Genomic DNA, 23,276 nt, shown 5'->3' with positions numbered 1-23,276 from the left:
CGTTTTTAAGTCACCGTGAGGAAATGCTCAGTTCATTGAAAGGGACTTTTTCAGGTGTGTTTATTATCCGTCTGATAATGTCAGTCTATTAGTCATTAATGTTCCTTCCCCACGGCATCTTCAGCTTAACTAATGAAGTCACCAACTGCTGAATGAACACTGTTGTTTGCTCTGAATGACTCTATTGTTGTCTGGAGTTCTCACAATAACTTGAAAGAGTGTGATCACAGGTATGAGGAAAAGAAGAAGGGACAAGAAGAGAGGATTGCTATTATTACCCTCCCTGTCTTGAAAATCTCACCTGTATGCGTTTTTTTACATTTTTAAATCTTTATTAAGATTTAAATGTATGTAAATCTGAATATCAATGAACAGAAAATAATATACTGGAGTGTATTAATTGACACAGATGTATTCACCTACATTTAGATATAGCATTTTAGGTATACTTGTTTCAATTCAGTGTACAGACAATGCAGCTCTTAGGAACTAAAAAGACGGCTCTATAGCTGCTTTGGCTCAGCGTTAAAAAAAAGTATGAACGGCCATTCACACCAGGAATGACAACTGGCACTAACCCAAAACCAGACTTCATTCGCCCCAATGGACAGCAAATTTACACTGTCTGAATCGTTTCCTATCCCCATGTGCCATTCACCACATTGAAAGTAGTAAATGTGTGAACAAGTGGCCAATTTGCAGCTTCAGCGTCCATTTGGGGGCGGACCGCTGTAGATTCTAGAGCATTTGATTGGACAGAAAATCTAATGAGAAGCTGAAGTGCAGTGTGATGTCATCAAAATCACTGATCCATATTGGCAGAAGTGAGAGACTGTAAGTTTTGAAAGCTTATATCTTCTAAATACAAATTTTGTCATTGTTTTGATTGCACACTAGCTACAGTAAGACTAACATATTCATACTAAAAGCCAAAAAACTTCCATTTTAATTTCATGGGGACTTTAAATATTTATTATAAAATTTGCATAAAATATTATTTGATTTAAAATATAGGCCTAAGCCTTAAAATCAATTTATAATTTATTGGTATTTTTATTTATAATTTCACGTTTATATATTAAGAATAAAAACTTATATTTTAAACTGCCTTTGCAGTGAAAAGATGACTTTATTTTAATGCCTATGCTCGCTCTTTCGATCTCCAAATTAAATTCACTTACTTTGCCACTTGCACGTCTAATACGAGGACTAATCCACTCAACCAAGTATCGCTGATGTATTTTCTGACCCCAAATGATTAACAACAAATTAATTCCGCTCCAGTCTGCAGCTCTATTCTGCGTCAGGTTTTGGCATTGACTTGCGTTTCAATAGCTGTGGGTGACAGACTTACAACAGCGCTGAGATAGCAAACGCGTGATCTTTCTCTCTCAGACCAAACGCCGCGAGCTACATCCCGGGGATTGCAGGAAATATTACATTTTTCCCGGACAATAAGAGTTTCTTTTAGCGGAGTGCAAAGGCTGGACTCAAATTGGAGGCAGCGGCGCGCGCGCACCAAACAAACGAACGTGCCTTTTTGTCCACGCGCTCAGGAGCGTACATTCTACTGGCGCAGCACTGAATAAGTATTGTAGCGGTAGGTGATTGATAAGGCAAGTGTTTCCAGCCCAGACAGACACGTTCTGGCACATAAGGCACAGCTGGTTGCGCTTTCGTGGACTGTTTTTTTTTGCCATCATTTGTTAGACAGAAGTCAGTTTATCCCTGCTTATTCCAAGCGACTTCTTTGATTCTGGAAGGCTGTCCGAAGGGGAATACAGCGGCTGCAGGACCAAGTCGGGAATGCCATTTGTTCACGAGCAGCATAGACGAGCTTTGTCGCGCGGTGTTTTTTACCCGGGGACAGGTGTCGTTGTGTACGTTGGGGTTGGGGGTTAGTTGTTGGGGGTTTGGACACAGTTGTCTTAAGGATGTCAGATCAGGGATTAGATCTGCACAGAGACAGGTGCGATAGAGAGGAGTAGATTTCACGCGGACCCCTCCTCTCATCTTCTCCTCTCAGTCATTCTGGATTATAGTCCCGAGGAGGCGAGTCATTCACAGAGAACCGGGCTCACCGTTTCCCGCTGCTGTTATCGGTAATTATGCTGGTTTACCAAATGATACGCTTCTGTTCTGGATTGTAGGACTAGTTGTTACGGGTTCCCCCTCTCCATCTCAGAGTGACGATGGGTTTTTGTTCTGCACGCGCCCCTGAATTGTGCTGTTTTTACTCAAGTATTTAAGTCTTATAATATTGTTCACTGTAGATGTGTTGTAATTGTTGTCAAATGAGGGATTCCGCTTATGTAATTAAAGAAATATACTTTTTATTTTATTTAGACATAGAGAGTTGTTGGTCATGACTTGATTTTGCCCATGACATTCTGGTTGTGTTGAAGGCTAGCTTCACGGATGGTGGAACAACAGAATTAAATAATTAACACTGTTCATTTCTTGAAAATATTTACATATCGACCGGAATTTCACTTTACTTGCATCCTTTTCGTCATTATTACATTTAGTTTGAAGTTTTGGCATTATTTTAATCAAATGCAGCTCTTACAACATTGTCTTCATATTATTTCTCTCGTTTGCCTCTATTTATTATTTTATTACTAGCTTTTTGCTCCCATGTCTCCTGCGTTTGTACACTCTTTTACAATTTAGTGCCTTTCTCAAACCTGAGTCTTGTTTCTCCAAACTCTTTACAGATACCTTTACCAACTTGACACAGCAATTAATCTCAAATTCACTGAAATCTCCAAAACAAATGAATTCATTCTGCCATAACCTAGTTAACATTTACCACCATCAAAACACTGAGCAAGAATTTGTTAATAAACCAGAAGTCCTTAGTATTACAAGAAGGACAGCTCTTTAATTGTTATAGCGTATGTATTACAGTACAAGGGGAAAATGTGAAAATGTTATGCTTCAGCACGCCTTACATTTGGCATATGGTAATTCCACCATACAATGTTGCTCTGATACTGTAAAACAAAAATATGTGTCTGCACATATCCGTGCAACACATCCACCTTTAAACAAACAGATTGACACCTACATAACATAACAATGCTAACCATTGTTCTCTGTACAAAATCTCTTGGCATGCCTGATCCATCTCAGACATGTTTACAAAGATGGGCTCTTTTGAATTGATTATAATGAAACTGGCTTGGCAAAATTGTTGTCAGCTAGGGCATTAATTGTGGTAGTTGTTTTTCTTATCTTTTTTTTTTTTTTTTTGATATTTAAGTTCTTCAGGATGGAATTTCTGTACAAATACATTGCGGATTTCTGTACATTGCTGATTTGAACATACATGATTTAACGGTTATGAGAATGATACCTAAAGTTTTGCAAATAGTTTTGCAAATAGTTGTCTGTGAGTGAGAAAAGAATTTGTGAGTTTTGAAAGATGCTGACCAGTAGTTAATCTATGTGCACTTGTATGACTGTCTGGAGACTTTTGAAAAGTGAACTATAGGTATTGAGAAATGCACTTTTGACCAAAACCAATTGTGTAAATAAAACTGTGAACAGTAGCAGTTAAATGGAAAGCACGTAAATCTAGGTGTCATTGTTCTTTTCTCATTCACCCTGTTTTTTTAACTGACATTTAGTGCTGTACTATTAAAAATAAATTACAACAATTACAACCATGAAGGTTTTTACTGGCAGATTTCATAGCAAAACCAACTTAAGTTTCACAAAGAGCTTTTTATAGTTCTTTCGGAAACCTATATGTTCCAGTGCGTTTATAACCCAGACCCTACAGTGATCTGAAGAACACATGGGTCTTTTAGTCTCCCATATACATCTCAATACATTTCTTGATAGATACTTTGATTATAAAGGAATGGAAAGAACCATTGAAGACTCTTTATGAGGAGAGAGGGTATGTGTTTAGTTGGTGGGTGTTTACATGTTTGTTTTACCGTGCCGTATCACCCAGGTGTTTGAACGTACACTCATTCGGCAGCTGTTCATATTCCACCACACTAAGTGGGTTGCATTGTTTCAGAATAGTATTTTTCATTCTGCTTTCTCAACGTGAGGGTGAACTTTCATGAATGACTGGCTGTTCAGCACAGTCCCTCTGCAGCCTTCGTGTGAGACACTTTTTTTTTTTGTCGTAGTGCCCCTGTTTCAAATTCAAATAGCCATTGCACTCTTTTGTTATCCTTCAAGGTTTGTGGACTGGAAAAAGAGAAAGAAGAGAGTGAAGTCCCTAAGGTTGAGAGCATTTTAAAAGAACCCAGGAGAGAGAGCAGATGAGAAAGGAGGTAAAAAGAGGATTTGCCAGTGGAGATGATGTTCTTTAGTGAAAGAAAAGTAAGATGTGGATAGGATTGCAGCCTACTTTCTTCAACAACTCAAGCTTACTGAACAAGAATTGTTCTTTGACGCAAAATCAAAATTGTCTCATTGTCTACATGATTAAAGGTCTCAAGCTCAAAAGCAGTCATTAGGACTGTTCATTTTTTAAATTGTGAATTGGGTTATTATCATCCATCTTCTTTGTTTGGTTTCAGTCCAGCTTAAGCGTTCCCATTTTTTCATTTCGACAGTCCCTAAGGCCCATGATTCATGACTGAGGGTGGCATTTGTATGAGCGTTCCATTGACCTCTTCGAACGCACATACAAAACCACTCATTACACACAATGTGTAAAGTGCACAGGAAGTGTACATGTACGACTCAGAATAGATCGGTTTCAGTGTTTTTTTTTCTATTTGTTGCACTGCACTGGTTGTTTTCATGAACAAAAATGAAGCAGTCACTTAACTCTGTAGTTGGGTCAATGATGTACATAAGAGTGTATATGATCTTTTAAATGTCTAGTTTAAACGCAGGCCATATAATATGCTCTTTGTATTCATTCCTTTAAAATACTTTTTTCAAGAAAAGTTTCAATTTAATGATGCTTGATTTCATGTGGTGTAATCCACATAATTTTTTTGAATGTTTTCCTTACAGTACATCAGTGTACACAACGACAGCAAAAAAAATATATATATACAATGAAAATAAATACTCAGATATTTTAAGAGACCACACCTTGCTAGATATTTTATGAAAATTTCATGTTAAATGGTTTCTTTTTTCTTTATGCAAGTTGGTTGGACCACATGACTTTTTTTTTTTTTTGTCTAGGAAGTAATTATTGAATACTTTGAATTTTTTATTGCTTCATTATTTCACACTGGCCTTTTTGGCTTTATGCACCTCAAAAATCTATCATAGATTCATCAAAATTAGTTATTTTCATTCAGAAATTGAAAACATTTTCATCATAAAAGAGGTGTATTCAAGTCGCTGTGTAGACTAGCATTTCTAATGTATTTTTAAATTAATTTATAGGACAAAAAGTTAGTCACATCATTGAGAACAGAAACATAACTGGGTCATTCTCAACATTGTCAATTCTGCTGTGTTTTGCACTTCTTTAATGCACTTTGCATCTTAACAGACTGTTCAGCAGAGCCGTTCTAATCCCCAACAAACACAGAGCTGTTTTATTACCAGCCTTACTTAAGGTGGAGATGTGCAACTTTCCCAACATGCACCGAGCTTGAGCAAACTTCCTGCTGATTTTGCTGGGTTGTAGTTCGGAGGATATTCTGAAATGTGGAGGAGGGAAATGGAGACTGTTCCAAGTTTTCTTGAATAGGTGCCCTGTTCAAGTGCGCCCTTTTCCCCCCAACAGCCGCACTTCACCCCTCAGTGCAAGTGTTGAGGCCAGTGTGCCGAGGGAACAGGTGCTGCGGGCACAGGGGGCACACGCGCGGACACACACACATGCACGCTTACAGTTGCCCCTTGGGGTTTTGCGTCACCTGCGGCTGCTTAACACCCCCAACCCCCCCGCCCCCATGAACCCTTTTCGAGGGGATCCATGACCGGAGGGGTGCCATTCACTGGCACTCCCAAATACAGGGCCCCCTAACTCCCCCCCCCCCCCCCCGTCATTTCTGTACATTTTATTGGTCTTTTACTGTCATCCGGTTTCCTTCCCTTTTCTTTTTTTTCTTTTGTCAGCCTTCGATTTGTCCATATCTCAAACCGTCCCTCCCTTTTTGGCACAGCGTTCGCTCTTTCTTTCTCTCCCTACGTCTCTCTGTCTCTCTCTCACTCTTGTCTTGATGTCAGACCCTTCCAGACAGAGTGCTTTCTCTCAGTGTGCTGTCAGGCTAAAGGACACTGCCCACTGGGACTCTGAAAGGAACAAATTGACCGGAACAATGTTCTCACTTAGCATGTTGAGCTTGCTGAAAGAGAAGGTGAGAAGCACGCTGGGGCCCGCAAGTTGAGATGCCCACCCGGTCTTTCACCGGCCTGATCCTGCAATTCCCTGTTTTCCTATCATGCATTTATGTCTGTTGAAGGTTAGTATAGGAGATATAGTGAGGGAGCAGTAAACGCATTAACCAGTGACCTCAAAAACCTCATTTCCCATGATCCTCCTGCCCCTGGAGGGTTAACCCCTCTCCTGACCTGCCATAAGGTGGTGCTGGAGGTCACGGCTCCACCCATTAAAATGTAATAGAGCTTCTCTTCCATTCCCTCTCAGTGAAGACCCTTTCTCCTTAAAGTTTATTCCACATCCATCTATCTTTCATCTTTTTCTTTTCAACTGATCTGCCACATATTTCACAACGAGCAGAATAAGTGAATTCCGAATTTACCCCTGGAAAAGCCCATAATTAGAGGAGTGTGGGCATCGTTCTTAACAGGGTCTTTTTCTATTTCCCTTTCATTTCTTTTCATTTTCTATTGTTTCTTTTCTTTCCTCCTCTCCATTCTTTCCATTCTCTCCTCTCTTTATCCTTTGTTTTTTGATTTCCTTTTTCACACCCTTCCATCCCTTTTCCCTTTCTTTTTCTCCCTATTTCATTTCCTTTCCTTTTGCTTTCTGGCCTTTTTTACTTTCTTTTACTTCTACTTTCCTTTCCTTTTCTCCTTTCCTTTTCTTTTGCTTTCTTTTACTTCATTTTCCTTTTCCTTCTACCTCATTTCCTTTCCCCTTTCCTTTTCTTTTGCTTTCTAAATGTTTTGTTTTACTTTTTCTACTTCCTTTTCCTTACTCTTTCTTAACTCTTCTTTTGCTTTCCATCTGATCCTTTTTACTTTTCCATTAGTTCTACTTTTCATCTTCCTATCATTTCGATTTCCTTCCTTTTTTATGTAATTTAGTTTCTTTTGCTTTCTTGCTATTGCCTTCCCCTTACCTTTTTGTTCCACCCTTCCCTTTCATCCAAGCTGATAAAGTCTTTACAGTCACTGCATGAGCTACATAAATGCCACCTCAATGCGTAAACAGCAGGCAGGATATCAGAGAAAGAAAGAGTTTTGTGCGCGGAGGGCTGTGTATGACTCTTTCAGAACACAGAGAGGGCTGTGAAAGGAGATGCTGAATGCAATTCCAGGCCTTCGGCTGAGAGAACGAGGTGATGAGAAAAGATGGTGGGCGAGATTGTTAGGCTGCATGGGCGTGAATAAACAGAACGTGTGTGTCTCTGTGTGTGTGAGAGAGAGAGAGACGGAAAGAGACAGACAGCGGATGTGTGAGAGTAAGGAAGAGAGAAATAGAAAAAACTAGATTGAAAGTGTGCAAATGTTTCCCTGCACCTTTGCTCGTTCTCTGAGGCCCAGTCACATCTTTCTCACGCAGTGGCAGCAGGAAGATTTGTTAATGATGGGATATGCTAACAAATAATGAGGAGTCCTGGGAAAAACTATGCCAGTCACAGTAGAAAGACGGGATGCTATACTCTCAGCCACAGGACCTGTTCACAACTGATATTAACATCCATCTCAGGTGATCCGATCACAAGTGGTCAAATGAGACATCACTGTTTACACCTGGTTTTTATTTGCATCTCAAATGTGTCTCCTTTAAACCACTTGTGATCAGATTTCAAGGGAGGGTCTAATTTTTTTTTTTACTTTTGTCACGTCTTGTTGGTAAAAACTATTGCTTTCGAATGCAAAATATATTAGTCTGAATTCTAGATCATGCTTTGTGTGATCTGTGTTGCTGCATGTTGATGTGAAGCAAACTGGAGAAGTTCTGTGAATCCAAATGATCAGGGTCTCGGAAGATTAGGAGATTTGAAAATAATATATTATTTATTTTCATTTATTTAATGGTACATTTTTATTATGTAATTAATTAGTAGCTTTTCATCAACTCATAACCCCCCCTGCAGTTCTCCAATAAACCCAAGTTGTTGTCCAATGATTGACTGACTGCCAAATTGACAGGTGAATTGAAGGTTTGTTTGACAAAACCTTCAGTATTGTCGATATGGCCTCGTGTTTTTGACTATTCTTCGAATGATAATACCAGGTGTCACATTAAACAGTTTTACACACACTACATCTGTTTTTTTTCTCTTTACCTCACCTCAGGCTGCATCTGTCTATCACATTTGCTTTCACCTACACACATACTGTACACACTCCCCAACACAAAAATTCTCACATTGTTGCTTGCTGTTTTTGGCTGGTGCTGCTCTGCAGCTGGTGTGAGAACACAGTCTCTCAGGTAGACAGGAAGCGTGTGTGGTGTTTATGAGGAGGATGAAGCCATCGATGACTCACTGAGCCTCTGAGGACACATTCCTGCTTTTTGGTGGTTAAAAACACCTGAGGATGTGCGTTTTACAGCCTTTCTTTGTCCCCACAGAGGTGCTTTTTACCTAGAACACAATTCTGTCTTTCCTCTCTAGGAAAGGGTTGTTTGCACAGTACAGCGCCACTGTTAAATGTTTAACTTCGTTTCTGTCTCTGTCCGAGCGGCTCGTTCTCAGCCTCAAGGTAATTAACATTAACAGCGAACTGCATTCTGTGACCCGCAGGATGCAATCATGCATAAGTGAGGGAGAGAGACTGAACAAAGTAGCCCTGCAATGAATGTGGGGCTCAAGATGGGAAAGAGGGAGAGGGCAAAGGACAGAGGGCAGAAGAAGAGATGCCAGGCAGTGAGGTAATCCTGAGAGCGGATGAGAAAAATGAGGAAGAGTTGGGGCTCTGGAGAGGGAATGTGGGTGTTTAATGGATGGGCAGGATGCTGGCGGCTTAAAAACATTTAAATCAAGAACTCAGAGGAACCAATTAATGTATAGAAAACCTGAGTTCCTGCACAAATCAGCTCACAGAGCCAAACAGAACTCTGGTGACTACCTCTCTCTCCCTCTTTGGTTAAATCTCATGAAAACATGTCCCAGTCATATTTTACCCCAAAATAACAGTAAGAAAACAAGAAATTAATTTTTTCCTAAGGAAAATTAGGCATATTTTTATGCCATCACACTTTGACATTATTTTCATGACATTTAAGCACATTTTCCCTCTAAATTCTCATGACTCGCAATTATTATTCTCATTAGATTATTATTGTAATACTGTAGTTTATATACTGTATGTATATAACCTTCAAATAATATATCATTTATTTCACATTACAATAATGACTTTTATTTGATTGATTTTATTTTTGTATTACGGTATATACCTGTAATGCAATGTCTTTTGAAAATTCCTTTCTCTCTCTCTCTCTCTGACTGTCTCTACAGCTTTATTGACACAACGACTGTCATACAGTACAATGTAGAGATATTCATGACTGTAACTACATACATAATAATGTACCAGCAAATCATAGATTCATAGTGATTGGAGCTTATGGAGGATGAAAGAGACCTCTTAATATTGAACCAGAGATGAAAAGATATCACTCTTGTGCTGAGAACATTTTGCGAGAGAGAGAGAGAGAGCGAGAGAGAGCGAGAGAGAGAGCGAGTGTGTATGTGTGTGGTGGAGGCCATCTGGAGGCAACAGGTCTAGTGTCAGCGGGCAGTTGCTGTAACACAGTCTGGTGCTCCCTTGGGATGATGTCAGACACACACACACACACACACACACACACACACACACACACACACACACACACACACACACACCATACGAATCAATCTGGCGTTCAGCTGAAACACCCAGACAAAAAGCCAAAAATCTTTGATGTTAAGCATCCTCGCTTATTAAGAGCACTTCTCTGTGTGGGGAAAACACAGCAATTTGGGGCTTGCGCACGTAAACAGAAGAGAGGGAAAATGGAAAGAGAGAGCTTTTATCCGTTTGATTAGGGATTACAATTCTTGGTTTCACATGACAATTTGCTAATGTATTTCGAATCAATTGCAGCACATTCACAGTGATGGATTTTGCTCTAGTGAAGAGGAATTATGCTAATCAGATGCTGTAGCCCTCTGTATGCGTGCACGTGTTTGTGTGTATGTGTGTGTGGTGGCATATTTGTATTTGTATGTAAATGTTTTTAACCCCGGTGTGCTCATGAGGACCTGAATGGATTTGTGTTGGAATCGTTTAGTGAGACAGGAGCCTGACTGCTCACCCTGCTGTCAGGCTTCTGCGTTTCCTCTCCTCTCAAATCCCACATGTGAATATTCATACCCCCTTTCAAGCCTTTTAATAACTTGTTTTTGTGGTCAGCAAGCATCAGAGGCTGCTGGCATTTCTGTCAGACCGAATAGAAAACGAGAAAGAGAAAGATAGAAAGAGACAGATTTTCTGAGTTGAGCTGTGAAGCTTAGCTCAGCCGTTAGCATAGCTTACTCCTGCCTCAGCATTCTAAATCCTGGAAATGTGTCTATTGTTTTGTCTTTTTTCCTTTACAGAGCACAAGGTCACACTGCAAAACAAACTTTTTCTTCATGTTTGTGTGTGTGTGTGTGTGTGTGTGTGTGTTATCCAGTAAAAAATCGAAACATTCTTAAAGAGATAGTTAAAAGAGACAGACAATATGTTTCTGTCATTTTTTTTTTTTTTATTAAATTTTCATGTCGTTCCAAACCTGCATAACTAACATTATATAAATAACTTAACTAATGTCTACTGAACACAAAATATATGTTGTAGAATGTTGGTAACCAAACAGTTTTGTTACCATTGACTTCCAAAGGATGGACAAAGACACTGATGATTTTCCAATGAGGTAAGAAGATGAATTTTTTTGAAAGCAAGTCTTAATTTGGCATGCGGTTTTCTATTCATGTGCCTAATATTTATATATTACTACAAAACATAAAACTTGAACTCAATGATTTGGATTTTACTGATTATCATCAAGTAACCTAAATTTAATTATGTTTAATCACTGAATCAGATTTGAGAACCCAATTTGTGAAAATCATTCTTTTGAGTCGGTTTAAAACAACTGTTCAACTGTTTCAGTTTACAAATTAAACTGAGTTCAACTCATTGGAGGTGAATAATAGTTTCAAGTTATATGGATTTCTTTTATGGTGTTGATTGTCATGTTTGTAGCCTGACACAATAAATACAACATCATACATGTTTGGAATGACAGGAGGGTGAGTAAATGACAGAATTGTCATTTTTGGCTGAACTTTCCCTTTAAAAAGCTTTTTGTTTGCGTGATCTATAAATACTTGTTGCTCATATTTCAGTCTGTTATCTTCAAGAGCAGAATTAGTCCCTCCGCCCCCTTCTCAGCACACACAGACCTTTGGCATAAGAGAGCCTTGTATCCCGGGCAAGCAGCCTGGCGATCATGTGACGCACTCTTCCTCTTTGTGCCTCAGGGACATCACACACGCGCACACACACACACACAATCACAGAATGCTTGTTTATGCTTTGCTCGCTGCCTAACCTTTAAACAATTATCTACTTGCTCAGTATAAATAGCATAGCAAGTCACCCCTGCTTTATTTCAGCCTACCCAGCACCGCCGTCGCCGCTGTCGTCAAGGAAACTTGATACCGTCAGTGTAAACTCTAGAAGTGATCAGGCAGAGACCATCGTCCCTGAGAACTCTCCGGTCTGTCCTCCTGCCCCCTGTCTGTCATGACTTCGGGATCTGCAAGGGGTTGCATGAAGCACAACACTGCGTGGCATCAGGTCGCCACATTAGTGGTGGTCGAAATGCGGCTCCTCTCTGCGCCGAGGGAGCCGCAACGGCTGGTGTGGAAATACTGAGCAAATTGGCTGGGATATTTAAACCTCTCCAGATCACGCTAGAAATATGTTGTGGTAAACAATCTCAAGTATTTTTTTTAATGCTTGGTTTATTGATGAATCTCAGTATGAGGGAGTTTAATTGCATAGCCGCAGGCTCGACTGAACAACCTCTCCGACATGGGAGAGCGTTGGCTCTGCCAAATGTTAAAGATGGCACTCAGGCTTTTAAGGCCATTGCTTTTCTTTCTTTCACGCAGGCGATTTCACCTGCCTTGTTTCTAATGACTGTCGTCAGTACCATAAGTGATGACAACAGATTTCCTTTGAAGGAGCGCAGCAGAAGAGCAGCCTGGTGTTCAAGCTAGTTATGGACGAACAGCTTGGGGCTCCTTGGGTCAGATTTCTCCTCTCTTTTATGAGATAAGACTAACCGCACTCTCGTTCTTTCTCTCATGTCCCCTCTTAGCGTTTCACACGGGTCCACTGAAGGTAAACAGTCTCTACGCTGCAATGTTTAGCTATATAAACAGACTGTAAGCTAAACCTAACAAATGCTTGAAAGTCAGATTTGTCAGCGGACGTCAAACATGCGACACACAGGCATAATAAACCCCTGCTACTGAACTCAAAAAGCACACATACATTAGATGAAAGAGTAATTACCATGTGGCGTCAATGAAAAACATCAGAATTCCCAACTGTGAAAATTAATTGAGCCTAAAATTGCTATGAAAGTGAGAGAATGGCTGAGTGGCTTGAGAGAGTGCTGGTATGGTATCCATTTTATTTTATTCCGATTCACAAGCTTTCAGTTGGATTCAAATAGTTTGGGTATACACTACCATTCAATGGCAGTACTTGCATTTTTTTTAATGTTGTATTTTTAATGTTTTTTTAAGTTTCATGATTCTTCATGTGATCCTGCATGTTTTCAGAATATTTTGATGAATAGAAAGTTCAAAAGATCAGTATTTATTTCAAACCTTTTGAACACTGAATAAATGCCTTGACTTTGACCTTTGATTAATTGAATGGAAACTTGCTGAATAAAAGTACTCACTGACCCCAAACTTTTCAATGGTATTGGATGCCCTTTACCATTTACATTTTGCTTGCATATGATGGAAATTCTCTGTCAGCTGTTGCTATACAAGGAACCTTCAGTATTATGTTATGATTGTATTAATATTAATTTAAAGGGGTCCTATTATGATTTTTCACTTTTTCAACTTTAATTAGTGTGTAATGTTAATGTTTGAGCATAAAAAATATCTGCAAGGTTACAAAGCTCAAAGTCCACTCCAAAGGGAGATATTTTATTTAACAGAATCCACTTTCCAAGAACTACAACAAATGTCTTGTTTGGACTATAACAGGATTTTTCCGGGCTTTATGAAGTCATAATGTTCCTCCATAATACGCAGAAAAGTGGACGAGGCCTGGCTGAGCTGCTGCTATGTCAGTTGTTTGACCTTCCTAAGGCTGATGAACTTGGTATGGGTCAAATTTATTTTAAACACTGTTTCTGAACATTACAAGCCCGACGTTTATCTCTGCGCTGCACATTTTACGATGAACAGCCTTCAGAACCACGATGCAGGCTACACACAAAAGCTTCTCCTGAAATGGGGCAGTTTCCACTTTGTCGGGACAATCTGTTGTTTGTGGATGACAACTTGTAAGTACAGTATGTCTTATTATTTGTAGTTGTGTTTTCTATTTACAGTTCCATTTATAAGTTTTATGTTGTTGCTACGCTAGCCAACATTAGTGTTGATATAATGTTGTTTACTATAGTTTTTGTAAGCTTTCGCTTCTGTAAGGCTGTTCACCATGATTTTGTGTTCGATTACTGCGTGTATAACCATAGTTTTCTGACAAATATCATGATTAAATTGTGGTTAACATCGTACCTATATGTACAAGAATAATTGTCTGTGCATGAAATCTGTTCTGGATGCTCCTCTTGTTTGTTAACATTGTCAGGGTCTGAATCGGGTTTGAAATTACCGCCATCCTTTATATTTACACTAGAGCAGAACTCACGGTTATGGAGGGCCGGGACATTTCCCAAACACACGCTAAGCATGTCAATCACAACACACTGGGCCAGCTAACCAATCACAGGACATTTCAGAAGGAGGGACTATATCGAAACCGGGAAAGACTGGGGAAAGAGGAGCTGTAATAATGTAAAAAATATTGTGTTTTTTGAACAAGCATGAAAGCATATTCTAGTACACTCCAAAAACAAAATCAAGACTTTGTAAAAGGGCATAATAGAACCCCTTTAAAGTAGCTTGGTCCAAATTGTTTTGTTTACTCAGTTAGTGAAGGACTCAGCAAACCGATTCAAATGATAACTCCTGTCTTTTAGAATGACACTATTAGTAAGCACTGGAGATGCAAGTGTTGCATTTATTATGTCTTTGTCATATACAGTATGGCAAAATAAAAACTGAAAGGAAAATCACTGTTTTGCTTTCACCTCCACTTTGCATTACTGCTTATCTTGGAGCTGAGGTTATTGAGAAAGAGCAAGAGATGAGAGAAGGGGAAAGTGTATGTTTGACTCTCTTTGGAGATGAGTGTTCTGCATCAGCAGCAGCTGTGGATGTTGTGGCACTGCCCCATTTGCCTGTCAGATTGAAACCGGCAGCCTCTGAAAAAGGGAACGGCTGAGCACGGCCTCAGCATCTCTGCAGGCATCTGCTGCTTGGAGCATTCATTAATATAATAACTCAGCTCTGTATTTCTCTTCAGCCTCTCTCTCTTTCTCACCCTTCTGTGTGAGTTCACCGATGGTGGAGCCGTGTGAAGCTGATGAGAGTTCAGACCCAAACCTGGAGGAGTTTCACTCAGTATGTCACTTGTCTTTTATGTTTATACCCAAAGTCAACATCTGAGCTTTTTGCGTTCTTTCATTCTTGATCTCTCCCTCTCTTTAGACTCATTCTTCTGTGCTACTTGTTTCATGTTGCAGAGATAATATAAAGTTTTGTTTTTTTTTTGCTGTTTTTGCATTAAATGAGCTTCTGTCTTTCTCTTGCCTTTCCTATTTTGCTTTCTCCCTTTGTACCACAAGAACAAAGCGCCACTTACAAAGCTTAAACTCCTAAGACCCTGTAGCTGTGTGTGTGCACAAACCGCGCTAGTCTCTGGAGTCACTGTGAGCCACATTTGCAGGCCGGTCTCACACTTTAACAGGTTAATTAGAGGATATGTGTTAATGATTCGTGGTTTTGATTAGACATGCCCTTCTGCGTTTGTACCCAGTAGGGCAGCATGGTTATGACAAATTATAATTGTGGATTATTTCTGTTGATATTATAATTGTGGATATTAATTTTGATTAATAGAATGTGCTTTAAAAGAACTCCAATACAGTTACTTTGACAGATATATCATCCAGGCAGATTAATCGAATAATATTTAGTCATTTATTAGATATTATCAGCATGAATTTCAGTCCCAAAAATGTTCTAATCAGCTTTGTTCATGTATGGTATGTTATGTTATGTTATATTATGTTATATTCATGTAAGGGTTTATTAATGTAATATTAATGTAATATATTGTAATGTATATAATATTAATGTACATCCAGCTGTTTTTTATCGCACAATAAACCCCGACAGAGTGATCAGGACCCCGACGCGAAGCCCCTCAAACACAAAGCTACTGCGGAGAGAGTAGTTGCTAACAAGCGTCAGGTTCAAACTATCTGGACATTTAAGGTATACGGTACAGCCATACCACTTATTACATGGTATTATTCACCAATTATGGGGATAAGAGATATTGATCTGAGGTGAAACTTTTAAAATCGTACCTGTTTGTTATCTTATAATCCATTACAGTGTACAAAACTATCGTATCAAAATGGAAATGGCAGCAGCTGCGTTTGTATAAAACAAGAGAGTGAGTCCGAGATACCGGAGGACATAAATAACTGTACACAAAATATTGATTTTACTGAGTTTAAATATTTTATTAGCTCACCAAACAAAAAACTTCCACAAAGAAAAACTGTTCCTAGCAAGCTTAAAGCGCCGACTTCAGGGATTGACCTGGATGAGCCTGTGTTATCTGTTTTTAACAGTTGTTATCAGGGAATAACTTACCACTGAATGACGCGATCGACCAATCAGAATCAAGTATTGCGCAGAGCCGTATAATAATATATTACATATTAAAAGTGTGTGGTGTCAATGACACAAGTATTAAAAACTGTCATGATGACACTAATTTAACAGCAAAAAACTAAAAAAAAAAAATATTATTTAAATGAAAAACTTTCAAATGTGATGTGTAGATTATATTTCGCTGTAGATTATTAAATTTGTTACTGTAAAATGTAAATATTTGTAAAGTATTTGGAAGTTTTTCACTTCCAAGAAGCAGTACATTTAACAGCATTTAACTGTAAAATTACATGAAATGTCCATTAGACATATTGCAGTTTTTCACCATAAGGGAACTTATTATATAGGCTACTGTATATAGTGTTAAACAATTAAGTGTTAAACTGGTTTTTACCATAGCATTTCTATGGTCTTTTAAAATGTGTATCATTTTTACAGCAATTTTGTGTACATTTTTATTTTTGACTACCAATTAAAAAAAAAATGAATGTAGGGCAACTGCATGCCATATTCTATAAGTAGGCTATGCATCAAAAACATGTTGAGTACTGTGTTCCTCAGTACATCAGTAAATCAAGAATTGAAAATCGAATGTGCCTAAATGGCTGACTTCACGTTGGCCCACTTAGCACAAGGAAAAACAAAACTGTTGTACACATTTTGAATAAATTATACACAGAAAGTGAGCAATGTGACGATATCAGAACAATCCCATTACACTCGCTAAAGCGGTCACTGCAGGTTTATACATAAAAACAGTCTACTGATGGTGGCTAAAAGTCTAGTTTACACCTCTGAATTGCCATTGCATTTGTATGCACAATGAACGTGATTTTTTTTCTCGATTAATTGTGCAGTCCTAGTACCCACAGTTGAATGATGGATGCAGAACTTGCTTTGGTGTAATTCTGGGCACTGGAGCTCAGTGTTTATCCTGGCCTGGATGTCTGGCTCAGTAATGAAGCAGTAGGGTTCTCGCCTGTCGCTGCGAGAGTCTTATCAGCGGTACCTAGCTGCTTCTTGACAGCCCGTGTGGCTTATGAGATCCCTGCGGAGACCCCCTTGACCCACTTAGACAACTTGCAGTAAGTACGACTGAGTTAGGGTGGTGATATCGTTTGAATCTAGAGTGCTTTTGCAGAATAAAGTGGACAGCAGTGATGGCGCCTGCAAGAAGAGAAGGATGTTTTATTAGTAGACCTAACCATGCTTAGAGTTGAAATATTGCTGTGATTACTGGGAGGGGTCTTGTATCTCAGACTGGCTGTGTAGACATGTGAATGGAGATGTGAGTCTGTTGTGTATTCAGGTCTGTTCCCCTGCTAAACTTTCCTGATTAATTCTTTCCAAGCCAAATCCCGAGAGAGTCACCTATCTCCTTAATCACACACTTTCGTTTTTCCTCTGTCTCTTAAATGGTGCAAGTTTATAAAAACTGTCTTTTTGCCTTTTGCCATCTTGGCTGAGCAAAACTGAAGTGTCACCATTAATTACAGTTTGCCAAAGTAAAATTAAGCATAGGCTATTCTATACATGTGTGGGAATTCTTGATGCATCTAGCTATGAAATGTGTCAGAATATATTTGATAATGCAAAACAAATACAATACCATTTAAAAGTTTGGGGTGGGTCAGATTGTTTTTGAAAGAATGCTCACCAAGGCTTCATTTTTTTAAAAATAAAAAACTCAAATTAAAATAACTGTTTGTATTTTAATATATTTTAAAATATAATTTATTCCTGTGATGGCAAACTGAATTTTCAGCATCATTACGCCAGTCTTCAGTGTCACATGATCCTTCAGAAATCATTCTAATATGCTGAATTGATGTTTAACAAACTTTTTTTGTCATTATCATTTTTGAAAACATTTTGCTGCTTAATATTTTTGTGGAAACTGAAACGGAACTAAAAATTCAGGATTCTTTGATGAATAGAAAGTTCAAAAGAACAGTTCTTTTTTTATCAGTGTATCAAAGTCTTTACTCTCACTTTTAAATAATTTAATGCATCCTTGCTGACTAAAAGTATTAATTTCTTTCCAAAAAAACAAAAATCTTACTGACCCCAAACTTTTCAATGATAGTGCTACAGCACTTAAAATGTAACGAAGGATCCCCGATCAATTATCAGTCTAAAAGAAAAAAAAAGTCACAATCTTTTATAGGCTGCTTTTAACTGCTGTCACACCTGTGCAACAGTTGGAAGTTGGTTTGTTATTGAAGAAAGGACAAAATGCATTGTCTAAGCATTTGCACAATTGTGTAGACTAGAGTATGTTTCTCCTTTCTTTATGTTTGTCAGGCTTCGCAGAAAAAAAGACATTGTTTCTTGATGAGGACCCAGCTCTCCAGGGATCCCTTGGGCTCCAGCTGAGCTGACCTGAAGCCATTTCTCTGCATAGCATTACCATGCTCATTAATGATAGTGATTAGGACCATGAACAGCGGCTAAATCTTGACACTAGCAATCAGAGACTGGAACAGGACTGTAATTTCCTTAGTCACGCTCTATCTGATACTAGCCGTGTTCGATAACCGTGTCTGATATTAGCGATGTCTGGTAACCAGGCCCACACAGAATCTGCATGAAAAGCTACAGATTTTCAAAGAAATTGAACCAGCCTTCTTTCAAAAAAGGCTACACATCCACTGCTCCTTTTGTGCTCATTTATTGAATCATTTGGCTAATTTGATTATGCTTTCAGCGACCAATAAGAGTTCAGTTTTCTCAGCATCCATTCTGCAGAATTTTCCTCCAAAATTGGCTCTAAAAAGTCAACAGATATACCTTCTGCGTCTGCTGTTAACTTGGTAACTATATTATTGCCGTTGTCTTAAACTAGGTCATGAAAACACTTCCAGCACATCTACGTGCTAAAGTGTTTAAGTATGTTTAAGAAATGAGATCTGGTGCCACTAAAAAAGGAGATTGATCCCAACTATTAAGCGGCATTTGCTAGTGGAGTCATGCTGATGTACTGCACTTCGGATAGTTAATAATGGCTGTCTTGTATTATACATCCAAAAGCAGCAGGTGTAGCGGCCTTAATATCAGATGACGGTGAGGACACGAAGACTCCCGACAAACGGTTTGAATAATAACCCACCTGCTTTCTCTCTGCTCAATATGCGACTTTAAAGAGGCTTGGATATGTAGCGAATGCAAAAACATTAACATGCCGTTTTAGGTAAACAGTTTTATGATAATTACAGCACAGAGCAGCAGCCGTGCTCAAAAATGCAGATATGAAAAGTGATCATAAGAACGCAGGAGGAAAAGAGACATATGCCATGCGCTGACTGCAGGAAATTGGGTTGTGTATTTCATTTCAACCGGAACACACACACAAATAGCCACGTTATTTCAAGAAGCATCGTCCTTTTTTTGTGTGTGCCTATAATAGCATAAGGAAAATCGCTCTGGGCCCAATTGGGCCAATCACGTGTTTTTAAAAGAGTATTTTGACAGTAATGACACTGCTTTATATAGAGGACAACATTATCCGCTGGCCATTACCGAACCGGCTTAATATAGCCAGATTGTCCTGCTGAAACAGCCCAGGATGACATTATGCTGTCAGTACATGATACAGTTAGGCTCTGTAACTGTATGGCAGCCTGATTTTAGGCACTCTTAGGAGGCAGGGCACATGGGGCTGATGCTCAGGTTAACAGCGGTCTAGCTTCTAGAAAAGTCCCAGAGTAGCTCTGCATCTAACCAGTGACCTGATTACCGCCAATTAAGTACATTGCATCAGCGCAGCCATCCGGGGTGCCCAGAGAGGACCCCGGGTAGGATGTCTAAAAGTGCTGCGTGTGCTGATTTAGAAAGACACTGGTTGGAGAACTCTGGAGCTGTCTTCTGTGGATGGAGGACAAGGCCAGGAGGCCATTTAAGTCCCTTGATGTGTATGTGTGTCCTTTTCGTCAAGGTTTTTCAGTTGTGTTGAGTGCCTCTATTAGACCTTGAGTCTTGTATAGGAAAGCGCAACTCATTGTAGTTCTACTTCAGGCCTACAGAGCAAGGTTTTGCATTTGCAGTTTTATTTAATGCTGTTTTCAGATTACTCTCTTATGCAGCTTAAGGGATTGTTCTCAAAAATTTAAATTCTGTCATCATTTACTCACCCTCATGTCGTTCCAAGCCTCTTTCTTCTATGGAACACAAAAGATGATTTTAAAGAAGTCAATAGGGTCCAAAGCCAGTGACTCACTGATTTTCATTTTATGGAAAAAGTTGTAATTTTTGGGTGAATTTAAGGCTCTTTGTTTTTGCAGGACCAAAGCCCCTTGTTTATAATTCAGAAATACCGTATGCAATCCTGTTTTTGTGAGGGTATAAGTTTTCTTTGTGAGTATAAACTGATAAGTGAAAAACACCTATCAAAATGACATTTCCTAGGTCACATTTATGTGTTTTGAACTAAAGCAAGCAGTTGCTGTGTCTGTAAACTGTTTTAATCGTAAATTTTGGGATAAAACCCACACTAAAACAAGATTGCATAGAATATTTTATTATTAATTTTTTTTATGGCTGTTTTTAATTCAATACAAAGGCAAGAGAGATAAATTTGGTTTTCAAAAAAGTTTTTTTCTGCCTGTGCACCAGTCCCGGCTCCAGGACAAACTACTTGGGGGGGGGCTTTTACAATTCTTCGGGGGGCTTGCGTGAGGGGAGTGGGGGAGGGGGTTAAAGGGATAGGACGTGCACGAAATGTTATTGTTGTCCATCATTCTGCGCAATTGTTGAAAAAGAAAAACGTCACGTCGCAATATTGGATATATATGCGTTTTAAACCATGAAGGCGAGCACTTTGCGCGAGAGTTATGTCAGTGAAGAAGTACTATCAAATCCCATTAAATTATTCACTATAGAAAGTGAAAGTAAAAACTGACCGATGAGAGCTGAATCTACTCAACATGTTCTGATAACGGTATATAGGTAACCTTAATTTATTTTCTTAATATTTCTCTTGTGGCTCTTGTATTTCTCTAACCCTAACCCATGATGAAAAAAGGATAATTATTTCGTGTTAAACACGTCGTTTTTTAAATGAGGATTAATATAACATCTTCATCGCTGCGCGTCGGTTATGCAGTGATGCGCTATGAAATTATTGCGGGGCTAATTAATTGTATTGATTTGATAATAAAAGTAGCCTCATAATAATAATTGTAACAGGCCTTATGTTTGATTGTGTTATGATGCATTCATTCTGGATGTGCTGGCGCTCGTTCTATGTGTGTGTGCAATGCATTTTCCCCTCGGGGTTTGCCGTAGATAGGCAATTAAGGTCGTGCATTGCGTACTTGGGGTGTCACGGTCTTCGGGTTTTCCTCTCACATGTGTGTGAGACATTTAATAGCCTAAAGTCGAGAACAGTTCAGATAGTTCTCGTTTATTGTTATCTTATTCATAAAGTGTTTAGGCGAACCCTGCACGAACGCTCAGTCACATAATCATCATTCAGATCACCGCAAGGGGGGCTTGAGATCATCTTAGGGGGGGCTAAGCCCCCCCAAGCCCCCCCTTGACGCCGGGCCTGCTGTGCACTGACATATGACATGGTCTAAAATGTGAATCCTACGGATGACCAAATCATTGCGTGAAAGTTGCTCACATCAGAATGAAGAGTGATCTGCAATTTCCGGCCAGTCGTTACGATTTCATTTGTGTCCGTTTTTGTTATCCGTATCACAGGCATCTCAAGCCATATCGCCTGTGGGATGTCTTCACCCACACAGACTCTCAAGTCAGACTATTCCTCAATGTGATGAGAGCTCTGACTACTAAAACAGTTTATTTTGTTGTTTTGTTTTAGTTTTTACTAATTATTTCATTCCAGGTTAGTGCAGGTTACAGTGTTTTCAAATTAATAGTTTCCTTCTAACTTATAGAGCGAGAGAGAGATATGTGTATGATTGTGTGAGAGTTGTTGAAGTCTCCTGCAGGAGCTGCATAGTTTCCGCTACAACATTCAGAGGTCTGTTTTGGAAGGACATAGTGTGCTATTGGCCAGGAAATGTAGACGGAGATGAAATGAATAAGCCTCTGGTGAGGGTTATGATGAAGGGTGAGGGAAAGTGAGGTTGGAAGAGAGTTCGAGTCTGGGACTAAGGGGGATACGCACTTACACAAGCACACACATCCTGGAAGCCGTTGTTCCTGAGTGGGAGGAAAAGAAGCCGATGGCTCTTAGTCAGATCATTACTGAGAATCATCATCATTTCCAATCAACTGTTGGAAGGAGTGTTTGAAAATGTGAGACAAAGCGTGGGGGTGTGACACTGTGTAACCGAATGACATGGCGTGTGTGTATATTTATTGCAATAAGAAGGTTCATTTGTGTGGAGTGAAACAAGAGCGCAGACACTTGGATGGGTTTGATAGATTTTTTAGCTCAGACTCCGGAACCGAGGAAGCCCCAGAGACACTCGTTACTTAATTAACCACAAAATTAGATGAATGATAAACAGAATAGAAAGAAGCTCCCCCCTCTCTCTCCCTGTTATTTTTTTTTCTTCTTCATCTTCCCCCCACCAGAGACAAGATCTCTGACTGAGTTTCAGGCTATTTGCTGATCTGTCTACAGAGAGAAATGTGCTTTAGCCCAGGCACAATTACGCTGTTGGTGTTAGAACAATATTGCAGCTTTGAAGTCTAAAGTCTTTTTTGTGTGTGAAGCCTCTTATGATCGCAGTAAATAGCTCTGATTATACTACGGCTTCATTAACAGGAATGACAAAGGAATGTGGGATTATTTTAAGTATCTAAACTGTATTAGAAATGAACTCTGTTTTTAGTCATAGCTGGACTTCCTTTTTTACCAGTTTGAACTGCGTAACCCTTGTGGATTAGTAAACTATAATAAAGTAAACTGAGTAATGTGAAATGCTGAGTCTAAGGGGATAATTTACTAAGAAGTAATACCATTTTGTCACTCTCTCTGCATTGTTTTAGCATCTATCTCACGAAATAAATGATAAAAAAAAAATCCACTAAACAACAAAATCTGTGTTGAATGCAAATTGCACTATTTGATGATCCTGAGCTTTCCGAGTTGGTTCCGAGTTCTAGGGTTTATGTCATAAATGTATTTATTTTTTGGTA

At 39.1% G+C, this 23,276-nt stretch overlaps 1 protein-coding gene across 7 annotated transcripts in view; it reads left to right on the top strand.

Annotated features, from left to right (window-relative positions):
* Positions 1–1,539: 1,539 nt before the first annotated feature.
* Positions 1,540–23,276, top strand: part of sema6bb (sema domain, transmembrane domain (TM), and cytoplasmic domain, (semaphorin) 6Bb) — a 122,975-nt gene continuing 101,238 nt past the window's right edge. For 2 of the 7 annotated variants that reach the window (XM_081349698.1, XM_081349697.1), the window contains exons 1-2: positions 12,299–12,507; positions 14,782–14,879. In XM_081349698.1, coding sequence (XP_081205824.1) covers positions 12,471–12,507; positions 14,782–14,879 — 135 coding nt within the window. In that variant the 5' untranslated portion in view covers positions 12,299–12,470. Of the gene's footprint in view, positions 2,103–11,952; positions 12,091–12,275; positions 12,508–14,781; positions 14,880–23,276 lie in introns of those variants that run through there. The other 5 variants (XM_081349699.1, XM_081349700.1, XM_081349702.1 and 2 more) reach the window with 5 other exon arrangements.

Source organism: Scardinius erythrophthalmus (genome assembly GCF_964197995.2).
Source record: "Scardinius erythrophthalmus genome assembly, chromosome: 20".
Lineage (NCBI taxonomy): Eukaryota > Metazoa > Chordata > Actinopteri > Cypriniformes > Leuciscidae > Scardinius > Scardinius erythrophthalmus.
The sequence above is the reverse complement of the archived record's forward strand: the minus strand, read 5'-3'. Positions and strand labels throughout refer to the sequence as shown.